The sequence below is a fragment of the Solea solea genome, chromosome 12 (assembly GCF_958295425.1).
Source record: "Solea solea chromosome 12, fSolSol10.1, whole genome shotgun sequence".
In the NCBI taxonomy this organism is placed as follows: Eukaryota; Metazoa; Chordata; class Actinopteri; order Pleuronectiformes; family Soleidae; genus Solea; species Solea solea.
In genome coordinates this window covers 5586952-5601744 of record NC_081145.1, presented here as the reverse complement: position 1 = coordinate 5601744, position 14793 = coordinate 5586952, and the positions used below count along the sequence as shown (strand labels likewise).

The window sequence follows — 14793 nt, the reverse complement described above, 5'->3', positions numbered from 1 at the left end:
AGCTGAATACTCGTGGCTAACAACAGGAAACATTAAGTAATAGTCTCTAAGGTTTACGTCATTTTAGTAAAAACAAACATAGAAAAGACTATAACATAAATTACATACAAACTGGCATAACAGAGTAAGTTTTATTGCAGTTACCTTGTTCAGCAGGTGAAGACGAATCACTGCATGTTAAAGGAAACAAGCAGCAGGTTTTCAAACCATTTTGGTGCTGGCAGGGTCAACATCGTGGTCTTGGTTTTCTTTCTATGTAGACTTAATTCATTAATCTGTTAACTTCTAAATGTGTGGATTGATGGATCAGGATTTCACTCAGATGAGTAGTGGACAGACCCAAGACTCCGACAACCGACAAATTAAAAAATACTGAATTATACCATAATATTTTGCAGTAGTTTGATGTTAAAATTTTATTCCACAACAACATCAACATTTACAGTATTCATGAAGGACAGTACAGATTTAAAAAATAGAGGACGTTCAAAAATGTCCTGTATTTTTACAGCAATTTGTTACAGTGGCAGCAGCTGGGCTTGGGCGTACACTGAGGATTGCAGCATGGCTCCAGACTGGAATCTTTTCCTTTTGAAATTTGGCTCTCACCAAACACCATGGAGGCCTCAAACTGCTGCTTGACTTTCTTGATCCGCTCCAGCACGGCTTGAAGGTCGGGTTTTCCCACCAGAGGGAGTGGGTAGTTCTCCGAGGGATCAGCCTCCAGGTCGAAAAGCAGAGGAGGGTCGTGTGCCTTGAGAAGTGCAAATACTGGGCAGTCTTTGTCTGGTGTGGTACCGCTGTGGGTGGCACCTGTTCCAGAAACATGAATCAAAACCATCTCAGTTATGACTATGTAATAGGCCTGAGCGATAAAGACCCACCTTCCTGAAAAAACCCATTTCAGCATGGTCCTGACCCATCGCCATGACGTCATGTCCCATCGCTCATGACCATAGGTGAGGGTAGGAATGACAATTGGCCAGATTGAGAGCTTTACCTTTTGCCTGAGCTCCCTTTTCGTCACAACCCTTTTCGGCCCAGACCTTTGTTATTTGTCTTTTAATTTAATTCATGTTGGTACCCCTTCTATGACATACCTTTTAATTAGTAGCAATAACATGTAAAGAAGATTAAATGTAAAGAAAGAACAGTGTCAAAATTTTAACATCACCCAACACTATTGTGTGATGGAGCTTCCTCTTGGCACAAAAAAAACGTATTTACCTCGTGTATAGAAGTGAGCCTTGTACTTCCCCAACCTGAGGGCAAACAGACCGTACTTCTCTGTGGGATCAGTGGGGTAAAACATCATCGTCTCCCTTTTACTCTGCAAAAAAAGGATTAAAAGTTAAATACATTAATATACATTATCTTTGTCTTCTAATATTCCAGTATCTGCTGAGTGAGATGTATGATGATGCCTCTACCTTCGCCTGTTTGATAAGGAGTTCAGTCATATCGACGCCATCCAGCATCACCTTGGGCAGTTTGGCTCCTGCTAGTGTAGCGAAGGTTGGGAGGATATCGAGAGTACTGGCCAACTCATGTGTCACACCTAAAGATGTGAATTACAGAAAAAACACAAGTCCATATGGTATTACTATAAATACTATAACGAAGAAGAGCAATCAGAGAGGGCAGACCTCCACCAAGGCATTTGGCACCTGTGTTTCACATACATACTTTCACATTTTCATCCAATGGATCCAGAAGACTTTCTGCTTCTAGCTAATACCATATTACATACGCATGACAAAATTCATCCTGATCTGTTAAGATGTTGCTGAGATATACACATCAGAACTAGGGACTTCCCATGTTAAATTTAGATTTGAGCTTAATCCATGATCTGGACCAGATCTGGATTAAACTTTGTCAAAAGTCATCAAACAAAATCTGGTATGTGAATGCAGAATCAGACACTTTACCATCAGACTGAGATATGAGTTTTGCCCACAAATTTGCTCTCATCACAACTTACTTTGTGAATTAGTTAATGATATTTTGTCATTTTTTTAAAGTGGGTCCCTATACAAACATTTAGGGAAACACTGCACTATGGTGTCCTAACCTGGCCTGATGGTGCCGGGCCAGTAGGCGATGGCTGGCTCTCTCATGCCTCCATCGTACGTGGTGCCTTTCCCACATTTCAGAAGGCCAGCGTTACCGCCACGGGACATGCGCATCAGCTCAGGTCTACAGAGATAACAGGTTTTTTTTTATTAGAACTGTTATAAAAAAAAAATAACACAACATTTAAAAAATACAACCGGTTTCAATGTCACAAGAAAGCAATGAATCTAATCTAAATGAGGGCAACGATAACATGGGACTTGACCTTTGAGCAGACAGCTATTGGTTGTGGGGGCGGATGAAAACATCAATAGACAGAAAGTATGAATGTGACTACAAGAATAGACAACAGGCCTTAGACTAGACAACAGAAAAGTGGCTACCACTGCAGCCTCACAGCAAGAGGGTCGCCTGTTTAAGTGACAGTTCAACTAGGTCTGTGTGTTCTAACCGTGGATTTCCTCCAGGTACTCCGCTCTTTGGTACAGTCCAAAAACATTGTTTTTCTGTCGCCCAATGAGCTGAATATCATGGGTGGAGCCAGATCTTACCATTTTACTCTGGTACCCCAAAGGAAGGGTGCCAAAAAATTGAACGGTAGGGGCTGGTTATTTTGGTACTATTCATAATGGAAACACAAACATATGTTCTCATACCAGTCCGAACCAAATTGACAGTAGATATGAGAGTGAATTGTTGTTCGTTTGGAAAATGTTTCCGTTGGACTGTCGATCTGTTCGGGATGTACCCGGCCTTTCGCCCGTTGTTAACTTGGATTGGTTCCAGGACAAAGTGACAGACAATGAATGAACAGATGACAAACAAAGCAGGGAGCAAACCTACCCATTGTCTGAAGTAAAGAAAATCAGTGTGTTGTTGATCACTCCTGTCTTCGTCAGAGTCGTCAGTAGGTTTCCTATAGTGTTGTCAAACTCCAACAGAGAATCTCCGAATGGGCCCCTTAGAGTCTTCCCAGCTGCACCTTCACCTGCATACTGGGGGTAGTGAGTGTGCTGGAGGAGGAAACACAAGAAGTGCAATTAATGTAATTTTGACTGTCGCACCAACATAAGCTGTGTATATAAAACAATTATGGTCACATGATGGTCTTGGGGAGCTGGGGCCAATCCCAGCTGACTTATGGCAAAAGAAGGGATCCACCCAGGACAGGTCGCCAGTCCATCACAGGCTCAACATACAGAGATAACCATTCACCCCTATGGTCAATTTAGAGTGTTTAATTAACCTCTGCATGTTTTTGGACTGTGGGAGGAAACCAGAGAACCCAGTTATCTCTTTGTGTATTTGTTGCTTACATGGGAGGGATAGTAGAGGAAGAAAGGTTGTTTATTCTTGACTGATGTGAAGATGAAATTGGTTGCAAAGTCACTGTAAGCCTCTTCCAGGTCTAGGAAATTGGCTGGTTGCTGCTGGATGACCTCATTGTGCATAAGTGGAATGGTTACATGGCCAATATCACACAATCCAACACACTTCACATCTGGAGGGAAACAAGTCAGGTTCCAGCAGGGGCCCTGGGGAAAGAACAGGGACACAGACTAACTGAAAAAGAAATAACAAGTCAATTTTTTGTTACACTCATCTTCTACTGCTTTATCCTCCACATGAGGTAACAGGGCGCTGGTGCCAATCCCAGCTGACATAGGGCGAAAGCGGGGTACACCCTGGACAGGTCGCCAGTCCATCACAGGGCCCATTTTGTCATACATACCACAGATTATATTTCAGTCACACTAACCATGTCATGAGAGTAGGGAATGCCAAGGTACTGGTCAAATCCCTGCTTGGTTGGAAGAAAGGTCCCATTTTTCCCAAATCCCAGGTGCCACTTCCCTATGGCAGCAGTGGCATAGCCCAGAGGTTTCAAGACTTCAGCAATGGTGGTCTCATTCAGGGGAAGACCACCCACAGAGTCTGGGTACAACACTCCTGGATAGATGCCCGAGCGAGTCTGATAACGTCCCGTCAACAAGGACGCCCTGACAAGCCAAAGTTACCAGAAAAGGCTGTCATTTAACAGGAAGAACTGGGAAGGGGACTGTGTTAATTCTTATTAATTAATGCTCAGACGATTACAGAAACAGAGACAGAATGAACCAAGCCAAAGGGACTAAGGACAGAAAATTAAAGTTATCATCACACGAACGAACTAGTCTCCAAACATAAGAGGAGGATGACAACATTGATAAAGATAGCGACAGCTAATGCAAGCTCCAAGATGCAAGAGAGAGGTCTGGACTATTAATCGTATAGTGGTTGTCTGCATGAAAACTAAGATTTTCCCACTCTGGAACCCATTTAGACTTTCAGGAATCCAAAGAGTTGTTTTCATGCGGGGGAAAAGCCGGAATGATAAAAAACGTTGGCAGATTCTCCGAGATACATCTGTCTTTTGAGAGTCATGCCTATATATGTAATCCGAAAGCCGCTCATTATTAAAAACGTCCTTGTCTGGCATTTCAGCAAATTAACATCCTGTTAAAACTTGTTAACTTCACATAATGCGTACTACATGTCTTACATGTATCGTGTGACACAAGTAAGTGACGTACATTCACGCAGCGTAAGGTGGACCACTAACTGAATATTGGCACACATAAAAAGCAACAGATGAACATGAAACAGTACTATGTGTACGGCTGATTTTACTGTGAAACAAATATGACAGTTACATGAGGTTGCTACGAGTTTCCAAGTTGGATAACCTGACCTTGGAAATTCCAAGTTCAGACTATAAATAGATTGCAGCATTATATCCTGTATATTTGATATATTTTCTAATTTCAAAACCTTTTTTCAGGAATGCCATGACTGTGGGAGGGAACTCTGTATATTAATAATGTAGTGTGTAACTTTTAAATGTAAACAAAAGTATGTTTCATTCAAACAATTGTCAACTGAGTTCACACAATGCTAATTAATCTGATCATCAGCTCCAGAGGACTCTCTTTGTGTTTCTCTGCACTGCACACAGGAAGTTATTTGTTTCATGTCAAGACAGATGAAGGTGGGGTGCTGTCTGGATAGCTCAGTTGGTCGAGCTGGCGCACTCATGGGGCAAATGAGTCCCCAACACTGACATCAATATGACACTGTCAATAAATATACACAGGTCTTTACTTAGGTTTGCCAGTTTATTGCATAGCATTTCACTTGAAGCTCACACTCCTACCAACACATTTGTTATAAAATAACCAATATTATACTGTATATATTATACTATATACATATATTAGATACTGTATTATATTGGTTATTTTATTCTGGTGAGAAGAATCAAAAAGAATAAGAGGAGCGATTTTAGGAGCGATAAAAATAGTTTTTTCATACATATTACTGCTGCAACTTTCAACACACTGAGATATTACAGTTACATAAGACTCATCAGTCATCTTCATAAATGATCAATGAATTAATCTAATCGCAGCAGTCTTATCTGTAATTTCTAGGGTCCACCTGGAAATTGTGCCCAAGTGAAGTAACAGTTATTATTAGTGTGTGTGTTGATTTGTTTCTAAATTCCTGTTTAAAAATGATTACATTAAACCAGAAAAAAGGTGTTTCTGGGAAAAATCAGAGAACTTGTTTTAATACTTTAAAAAACACTCAACCAATTATCAATTATCAAGATAGTTGACGATCAATTAATAATTCATTACAATATCTCCCTATATGACAAATTACTATAGGCTGAAAAGGCTGCTACCTCCTTGACAACTATGCTAGTACCCTCTCCAACAATATTGTTATGCTTATATATTTTGGACTATAAAAATATGTATATCTACATCTGCTGCATATTTTAAAGCTGTCATATTTCAAGAACGGTTGATGATACAGTTTACATTTTTTGAAAAACGGATGACAGAGAAATGACTGAGTTTTAACATGGGAGTCAATGGGAGGTTTGAACCAAAGGTTATATGAAAATTAAAACAACTCACAGGGTTACACAACAAGCATAGCAACGTTTTTATGTAAAAAATGACGGTGTAGGTTGTCAATTGTGGGCAGGAGAAGAGTTTGTTTGTGTGTGTGTGTGTGTGTGTTACCTAGAAGGGCTGCAGACAGGACTGGTGCAGTAGAAGTCTGTAAAGCGGAGTCCTCCCGCAGCCAGTCGGTCTAGGTTCGGGGTCAGCGAAGTTGGGTGTCCATAACAACCCAAATCCCCTAAACCTAAATCATCTGCGAACAACAGGACGAAGTTAGGCGGTGAAGCCGCGCCACTGAAGCAGAGGCAGAAGCCGAAGAAGAGGAGGAAGCAGGTGGAATTCATTCTGCTGTCGTTCACATAACACGGAGCGTTCAGAGGAGCCGCCGTAGATAAATCACAACAAAGCGTCACGTGCATCGACGCGGAAACCGTCGCATAAAGATGACGTACTAGGAAATGTTTTATTATTTTATTACTATTGGACTACACACGTCTGTTACCTGCACAGGTGGAAAGACTACTGAAATATTCTGCTCACAGGAATTACTATGATTATTTTCATCAAATTATACTACAGTAATGACATTTTTCAAGCAAATAAGCACTTAAAAACTGGTTCCCGAGGTTAAAGTAAACATACAACATAAAGTCAAACATACGTCAGAGGAAGGCAAAAGTAGTGAATAAAAAAATTAAACATAATATGAAAGTAGGTTTTAAGTTATATATTATAAATAAGTTTTATTTTATTATTATAAGTGCTCTAATTGGGTCTTTGCTGCATTTCCTTTTTAGTTTAGTTTTTGATTTAATAGTGTGACCTTCCCCTTTATGTTGACTGTCCAGGTTCCCCTGCATGTCTGATGTTATATTTATCCTTTGACTGCAGTTGACAGTGTTAAAGCCTGCAGCTGAGGAGCTGTCCTCAGTGGTGACCTTGACTTGAGACCTGAAAAATGGTCATTTGCACAAACAGCAGAGGGAATAAATCTGTGGTGCAGTGCAGCACAAGTCACAGCTGATTTTGTAATCCACAATGAAAGCACTGAGCCTATTTATTTATTCTCAGAGTCGTGCTTCACCCGACTGGACACGGAAAAGGAAAAAGGAGGGCACTGTATGCATTTAAATAAGCTGGCATGGTGTGTCTATAAGAGGGATAAAATGAGGATGTGAATATATCAAACCGAAACACAACACTTCCCTCTTTACAGATTACAGGTATAAACTCTTTCAGGACAAGTAGGTCTGATGAGGCAAAACCTGATTTCTGAGAAACTTGTTTGGAGTACAATCATCAGTCAGGCAGTTACTGGTTATGATCAAGGTTAGGGGTGTTTCCTAAGACTAACTGCAAAAACCTGTGTTTGAACGTGTGTGTGCACGCATATAGTATATGTGTGTATTTGTGTAAGCATTTATCTCACAGACTGTCCAGAACTGCTGATTAGCCTGAGGGAAACATTTGGCTGATAGATAGTTTTGATTTACTATTCCCTTTTACATCTCTCTATAGTACTGACCTAAATTCAGCAGCTTTGTTTGTGGGTGAAGGAAACAGAGGCAGACAGTGAACAAATATTAATGCAATTTCACCAGCACTTTTGCTTTTCTGCGCACACATGACACACCTGAAGATACACCTGAAGAGATAAAAAGTCCAGTTGCTACTGACAGTGTGTTGTGGGTAACTATGGCGTGGATGAGTGAGAATCTAAAAAGACAACCTTTTCATGTGCACACAGTTGTCTATGTGAGACTTGCGAGAGAAAGGCTTCTCACACTGCAAAATATATCTTTTAATACATAACCCAATCAACCAAACAGAGAAAAGCAAATACAAAAAACTAAATTAATTAATTTACTGTCTACCCTTCATCCTCCTCATGAGGGGCCACGGGAGCCAATCTCAATATGAATAAGCAGAAACTGAGTGGAGCTGTGAAGCTAAATTCTGTTGTGTTTGAGGAGCACTAGTCTGTTAAAAAGCTTCCAAAATGCATATAATGTTTTTTCACTAGCGGGCGCCATTGGATCACAATTTCCCCTTTCATGTATTGCTTCAGTGTCTGGGCAGATTTAGTCTCACAGACAATCTCTTCAGCATCATGGGGTTAAGTGCCTTGCCCAGGGACACATTAGCATGACTAGAGGAGCCAGGAATTGAACCCTTGAGCGTCCAGGTAAAAGACGACTCACTGTAGCCTACAACACTAGACCTACTGTATCTTGAACTGCAGACTAATGTTGTGTTGAGACTACATCATCAAAAGATAAAAGGCAGTGCAACACAAATTCAAGTGTGTAAAAAAATATTTGGCCAGAGAGCGTATCAAATAAAAATCAGCTCCTCATGGAGTAAAAAGATTGGTCCCAATTATACTGTTCAGTATGAATCGCCATGAAAGTTTAGGGGTTTAAGAGTCGATGAAACAAGAATAGCCATCAACACTGGCAGCAGCTGGGCTTGGGCGTACACTGAGGATTGCAGCACGGCTCCAGACTGGAGTCTTGTCCTTTTAACATCTGGCTCACGCCAAACACCATGGAGGCCTCAAACTGCTGCTTGACTTTCTCGATCTGCTCCAGCACGGCTTGAAGTTCGGGTCTTTTCGACAGAGGGAGTGGGTAGTTCTCAGAGGGGTCAGCCTCCAGGTCGAAAAGCAGAGGAGGGTCGTGCGCCTTGAGAATTGCTGACCCTGGGCAGTCATGGTCTGGCGTTGTACTGCTCTTGATGCTACCTGTAAAAGAAAAACTAATCAAAACCACCTCAGTTGTGACTGTGTGATAGGGCTGAGCAATAAAGAAGATGCCCCATGTATGTGTTACATTAATGCTCGACTCTGGGCTTACCCAGTGCTTACTGCTGGAGGCAACTATCGGCAACTAGGCAAGTATAGAGGCCACTGGCAGGAGTGGTTGGAAAGTGTTGTCAAGTTTGAACATCAGCAACAAAGAGAATAGTCTTGTCTGAGAACACCATGTGGCTAGAATACAGAGTTAAAAGCATAAACATGATGCACGTTGGAATACTTGCATAAAGAGAAAGAGTTGATATGATGGGTTGTCGCTAGCATTGTTGCTTGGGAAGTTAAAATGAAATTTGTGAATGTTTGCTGCACTAAGTGCAAGAAAAGCAACGCAACACCACCATACCGTTTGGCAAAGTTTGACACCTCCCATTTAAAGTGAATGAGAAGTGTTTCAGTTGACGTCTCCACCAACAATACCTATGTTTACATTGTCACAAGTAATCAGAATAAAAGCCTATGAGGTGCACCTCCCTTGACTCTCTGTACCACGGAGGACACACGTTGACATGTTGACTGAGGCGAAGATGGAGTTGGAGATGGTGAAACTGGAGTAGAGCAGGTGCAGTGTTCAGAGTGGAGAGTTTAGTTTAGGAAATATGCAGTGAAGGAGGCAGATGCACACCTTCTAAAAGAAATGTGAAAAATGACTTTGGGCTGTTCTCCGCATTTTCTTTTAGATAGAACTTGTGTGGTGGCAGTTTCCTCGAAGAGCAAGCGGAAGCTTTACATTACCGTACAGTAACAACCTGGTAAAAGCAGTGTGTTAATAAGGAGATAATATTCCAGTGATACTATGCAATTTCTGAAGTAATAGGAATTACTGTAGGCTACAATCTGTGCAATAACTTAACATTACAATGTTTTAAAATCAGATTTGGTAATTATCATATTATAATGTTAAAATTATTACCACGCTACCATATTGTTATTGTACGTTAATGTGAAGTGGTGTAAAGTGTTGATACTGAATGTTAGTTTTAATTAATAACAATAATATTTTTTCTCTTATTATGTGGAGAAGGTACAGTATCAAAATTTGAATGATTATCACCCAACACTGCTGCGTGATGAAGCGAGATCTATTCGATTCAACAAACCGTGTCCATAAAACCTTATTTACCTTGTGTATAGAAGTGAGCCTTGTACTTCCCCAACCTGAGGGCAAAGAGACCGTGCTTCTCTGTGGCATCTGTGGGGTAAAACATCATTGTCTCCCTTTTACTCTGCAAAAAAAAGGATTAAAAGTAAAAAACATCGTTAAGATCTTTGTCTTCTCAATATTCCAATATCTGCTGAGTGAGCTGTATGATGATGCCTCTACCTTCGCCTGTTTGATAAGGAGTTCAGTCATATCGACGCCATCCAGCATCACCTTGGGCAGTTCGGCTCCTGCCAGTCTAACAAAGGTGGGGAGGATATCGAGAGTACTGGCCAACTCATGTGTCACACCTACGGTAAAGACATGGATTACAGACCATTCCGTCCATTCATTTCACTTTAGTATTTCTATAAATACTAAAACAAATTAAAAACAGTTGGACACATTGCATATTTGTATGCTCATGACAATGCCATAGTCTATTTAAGAGACTGACACATGCACAATGACAGTACCATATACTGCACTATGGGGTTCTAACCTGGCCTGATGGTGCCGGGCCAGTAGGCGATGGCTGGCTCTCTCATGCCTCCATCATACGTGGTGGATTTACCACATTTCAAAGGGCCAGCGTTACCACCACGCGACATACGCATCAGCTCAGGTCTACAGAGACGAAAATAACACAGCAACTGGTTGAAAGACAATAGTTTTCTGTATCACGAAAGAAGGCACTGAGGGCTAAGATAACATGCAACCGGACCTTGAAGCAGACAGCTACAGCAACAGCTATTGGTTGTGGGGGCAGATGTAAACATCAGTACACAGAAAGTATGAACATGGCTACAAGTGGAAAACCTACCCATTGTCTGCAGAAAAGAAAATCAATGTGTTGTTGATCACTCCTGTCTTCTCAAGAGTTGTCAATAGGTTTCCTATAGTGTTGTCTAACTCCAACAGAGCATCTCCGAATGGGCCCCTTTGACTCTTTCCAGCTGCCCCTTCACCTGCATACTGTGGGTAGTGAGTGTGCTGGAGGAGGAAACACACAAAGTGCAATTATTGTACTTTCTACTCTCACCAGCACGGGCGGAATATATATGGTGGACACAGTCCTGGGGGTGACTCCCCTGAATTCAAGTTTGTGGGAAACTGAGCTTCTACCTCTCACTTGATGTCACTTGAGTTAAAGCAGATCCATGCAGGATTTTTCCATGAATTTAACAGCTTCAGAGTCATTGTGATGGTTAATTGTCTTGTTGCAGGGAGATTGGCGGCTGTCAGAAAACATTGTCAGAGGAAGTGAAGAAGAGGAGACGACGGTGTGACTGCGCGAGGGGCCACGTGAGTAAACATCAGACTGGATTTTTCATAATGGCGAGATTTGAAAAATACAGAAACATTGTGGCTTTCCTTGAATTGAAAATCTCTCTCGAATTATCCTGCAATTTAAAAACACATATTTGTGTTTAGGTCAAGGCCCTGGATTTTAACTAAGTGTTATTTATTTCAGTGTGCAGTTGCTGTCTGTGAAGGTTCTCAGTCATCCAGGCCATTGTCATTTTCTGTGGTTACTGGAATTCCTTTGCTTGTTTAGTTGAAGACTTTTCACCTCTCTTCCAAGAGGCTTCTTCAGTTCTGACTAACTGGTGGAAAAAACTGTCTAAATTGAACGATGCAGATTGTTTACCCCTCTGATCCAGTTTCAGGTTGTTATCAAGAAAGAGTGTTACCTGAGAGTATGTGTATTTGTTACTTACATGGGAGGGATAGTAGAGGAAGAAAGGTTGTTTCTTCTTGACTGATGTGAAGATGAAATTGGTTGCAAAGTCACTGTAAGCCTCTTCCAGGTCCAGGAAGTTGACTGGTTGCTGCTTGATGACCTCATTGTACATAAGCGGGACAGTTACACAACCAACATCACACACTCCGAAACACTTCACATCTGGAGGGAAACAAGTCAGGTTCGAGCAGGGACCCTGGGGATAGAACAGGGACAAAAACTAACTAAAACAAAGAAAGAAATAGTCCATGTTGTGATACATATCAGATGACATTTCAAAGACTGATTCATTTCAATCACACTAACCTGATCATGGGAGTAGGGGATGCCCAGGAAATGGTCAAACCCCTGCCTCGTTGGGAGAAATGTCCCATTTTTTCCTAATCCCAGGTGCCACTTCCCTATGGCAGCAGTAGCATAGCCCAGAGGTTTCAAGACTTCAGCGATGGTGGTCTCATTCAGGGGAAGACCACCCACAGAGCCTGGGTACAACACTCCTGGATAGATGCCCGAGCGAGTCTGATAACGTCCCGTCAACAAGGACGCCCTGACAAGCCAAAGTTACCAACATTTAACAGGAGGAGCTGACTTAAATGACTCGTCACATTCCAAACCATTGTCAAATGAGTTCACACACAATACTAATTTATCCTCTCAGCTCAGTCACTCAACTTCTACCACTTTATCCTCCACATGAGGGTTGCTGGTGCCAGTTTCAGCTGATATAGGGCAAACGGCAGGCTCACCCTTGACAGGTCACCTGTCCATCACAGGGACACATATAGAGACAAACAGCCATCCGCTCTCATACTCACACCTATGATCAATTTAATGAATTCAAGAGCTAAACTGGAATCGGTTAGCAGAACAGAGAAGAACTTAGAAAGGAGTCTGACCTGAATAGATAGAATCAGGTGAAATTGATGAAAATGAAAAGCTTAAGTGTAACTGTGGTGTTCTTAACTTACAAAAAGAGCCCAAGTTACTTCCTGGTATTAGTAATGCAGCACTGCATACCAGTGTTGTTTTCAGATGGCCTCGTTTTCATGTTCTCCATTTTGTATTCTTAAAAGTGGGGATACTATGTCCTAACTGTCTTACACTCTGAAAACCCCTGCTTTCGATAAAACATTTTTTTTGACTCTAATTAAGAAGTGGAAAAGAATATTAATAAATAACCAGTCAGCATTGTATAATTGTTTGTGTATGTGTGTACTTTTGTGTGGACCACATGACAGGAAGTAAAGATATTTTGTGAAAGTCAGGACATTTTGGCTTGTCCTCATGTTCTGTCAAACCTTAATAAAAACGCAGTTTATGAGTTAAGACCTGGTTTTAGGGTCAGGGTTAGAATGAGGTTTAGGCTAATGTTTGGTCCAGGGTTAGGATTTGGGCATTTAGTCGTGATTGTTAAGGTTAAGCTAATGCATTATGTCTATGAGTGTCCTCACTAAGACAGCTGTACAAGATTATGTGTGTATAAGTGTGTGTGTATTCCTGGTAGTAATCAAGTCGTGGGGTCCTACATTGGTTTACACGGGTTACACGGGATGTCAAATACCTAGAAGTAAGTCAATTACCTAGACGGGCTGCAGGCAGGACTGGTGCAGTAGAAGTCTGTAAAGCGGAGTCCTCCCGCAGCCAGTCGGTCTAGGTTCGGCGTCAGCGAAGTTGGGTGTCCATAACAACCCAAATCCCCGAAACCTAAATCATCTGCGAACAACAGGACGAAGTTGGGCGGTGAAGCCGCGCCGCTGAAGCAGAGACAGAAGCCGAAGAAGAGGAGGAAGCAGGTGGAATTCATTCTGCTGTCGTTCACATAACACGGAAAGTTTCGAGGACCCGCCGTAGATAAACCAAAACATAGCGTCACGTGCATAAACGTGGAAACCGTCGCATGAAGATGACGTACCAGGAAATGTAGTCTCACTTACTATTTTTTGGGACTACACAACGTTAGCAACGAACAAATATGTTAACTGCAGAGGTAAGTTCTAAAATATTCTGCTCACGTAAAGTTAAATGATTGTTTTTGATGGAGTTTGACTCACGTTACAATTTTTTCCAAGCAAATAAGCACAAACTGATTTCCCAGGTGAAAATACACATAATAAGAGGATTAAGAATGCAGTGATAGCAGAAACACACATGGTGAGGAGATTAGAACAACGTGATAGCAAAACAAGTGAATACAAATATAATTAAAAGTAAAATCTCAGTTAAACAAAAAGAAAGGTCTTCTATAAAAGTACATTTTAAATAAATATAAAATAAATACATTTAACTTTTTTTTAAATGTACTCTGCAGTGCAGTAACAAAATAAAACATGTTGTTATGTGACATTCAAAAAATGTATGGAGGAATTATGTGTCATTTTGTCTACAATTCAAATAGGGTCAAAGTCACCATTGTAGTGACTTTACCGAAATGACCCAAAGAAAATCCCACTCTACATATCAGAGAACCTCCAGTTTGTTCTTCTTCACATCATTTTGCACTGAAGATGGGACACAGAGAAATGTTTCTTTGAAAAAGTACAATACTTAAAATATATTTGAGTCAGTGAACTTACACATAATTAAAATGACTTAAAACGTGCAAGTATACACGGGAAACTTCTCAAAGTTTTTGAATTACATTACATGTCATGTCATTTAGCAGACGCTTTTATCCAAAGCGACTCACAAGGGAATTGAGTACAACCTGCCAGGGGTGGAGTTGAACTTGCGACCATGAAGTCTTTGCACACAGGGTCTTAACCACTGAGCCACTCCAGTGGTTATGTTATGTTATTCATCTCTCTCCGCCTCTAGTTGAATACATTAAAAAAGATAAGCAACACACTAGGTGTGAGACTTAATCCTTCCGGCCTGTGTGCAATTTTTATGCATGGAAAATTGTACAACAGCAAAGCACAAATACTTCAATGTTTTGTCACATTCTTTTTATTCTTACAGCATATTATACACTGTACACTTTACATTGTAGACTGAGGTTCATAATCTGTTTACAGACTCATCACAGTGGTAAAAAAAGGGAAATGTGTTATATAATTATGTATTTATT

General features: G+C 41.0%; 2 protein-coding genes across 2 annotated transcripts; both read right to left on the bottom strand.

Annotated features, from left to right (window-relative positions):
* Positions 1 to 390: 390 nt before the first annotated feature.
* On the bottom strand, positions 391 to 6423 carry LOC131470263 (arylsulfatase A-like). The gene is made up of 8 exons (XM_058645971.1): positions 6150 to 6423; positions 3836 to 4076; positions 3393 to 3611; positions 2920 to 3089; positions 2075 to 2199; positions 1431 to 1558; positions 1228 to 1330; positions 391 to 813 (listed from the first exon to the last, which is right to left on the bottom strand). The coding sequence occupies exons 1-8, from the start codon at positions 6371 to 6373 to the stop codon at positions 506 to 508; spliced, it is 1518 nt and encodes a 505-aa protein (XP_058501954.1). The 5' UTR covers positions 6374 to 6423; the 3' UTR covers positions 391 to 505.
* Positions 6424 to 6486: 63 nt separating this feature from the next.
* On the bottom strand, positions 6487 to 13614 carry LOC131470262 (arylsulfatase A-like). The gene is made up of 8 exons (XM_058645969.1): positions 13307 to 13614; positions 12033 to 12273; positions 11704 to 11922; positions 10806 to 10975; positions 10485 to 10609; positions 10166 to 10293; positions 9965 to 10067; positions 6487 to 8772 (listed from the first exon to the last, which is right to left on the bottom strand). The coding sequence occupies exons 1-8, from the start codon at positions 13603 to 13605 to the stop codon at positions 8477 to 8479; spliced, it is 1581 nt and encodes a 526-aa protein (XP_058501952.1). The 5' UTR covers positions 13606 to 13614; the 3' UTR covers positions 6487 to 8476.
* Positions 13615 to 14793: the final 1179 nt, after the last annotated feature.

Excerpts from the sequence above, each read along its gene's own strand:
- LOC131470263 (XM_058645971.1), bottom strand. The coding sequence starts at position 6,373 with ATGAATTCCACCTGCTTCCTCCTCTTCTTCGGCTTCTGCCTCTGCTTC. Across the intron at positions 4,077-6,149 it reads CCTGTCTGCAGCCCTTCTAG|GGCGTCCTTGTTGACGGGAC; the intron begins GTAACACACACA and ends TTGGCTTGTCAG. Across the intron at positions 3,090-3,392 it reads TCCTCTACTATCCCTCCCAT|CACACTCACTACCCCCAGTA; the intron begins GTAAGCAACAAA and ends TTCCTCCTCCAG.
- LOC131470262 (XM_058645969.1), bottom strand. The coding sequence starts at position 13,605 with ATGCACGTGACGCTATGTTTTGGTTTATCTACGGCGGGTCCTCGAAAC. Across the intron at positions 10,068-10,165 it reads TCCTTATCAAACAGGCGAAG|AGTAAAAGGGAGACAATGAT; the intron begins GTAGAGGCATCA and ends TTTTTTTTGCAG. Across the intron at positions 8,773-9,964 it reads GGCTCACTTCTATACACAAG|GTAGCATCAAGAGCAGTACA; the intron begins GTAAATAAGGTT and ends TTTCTTTTACAG.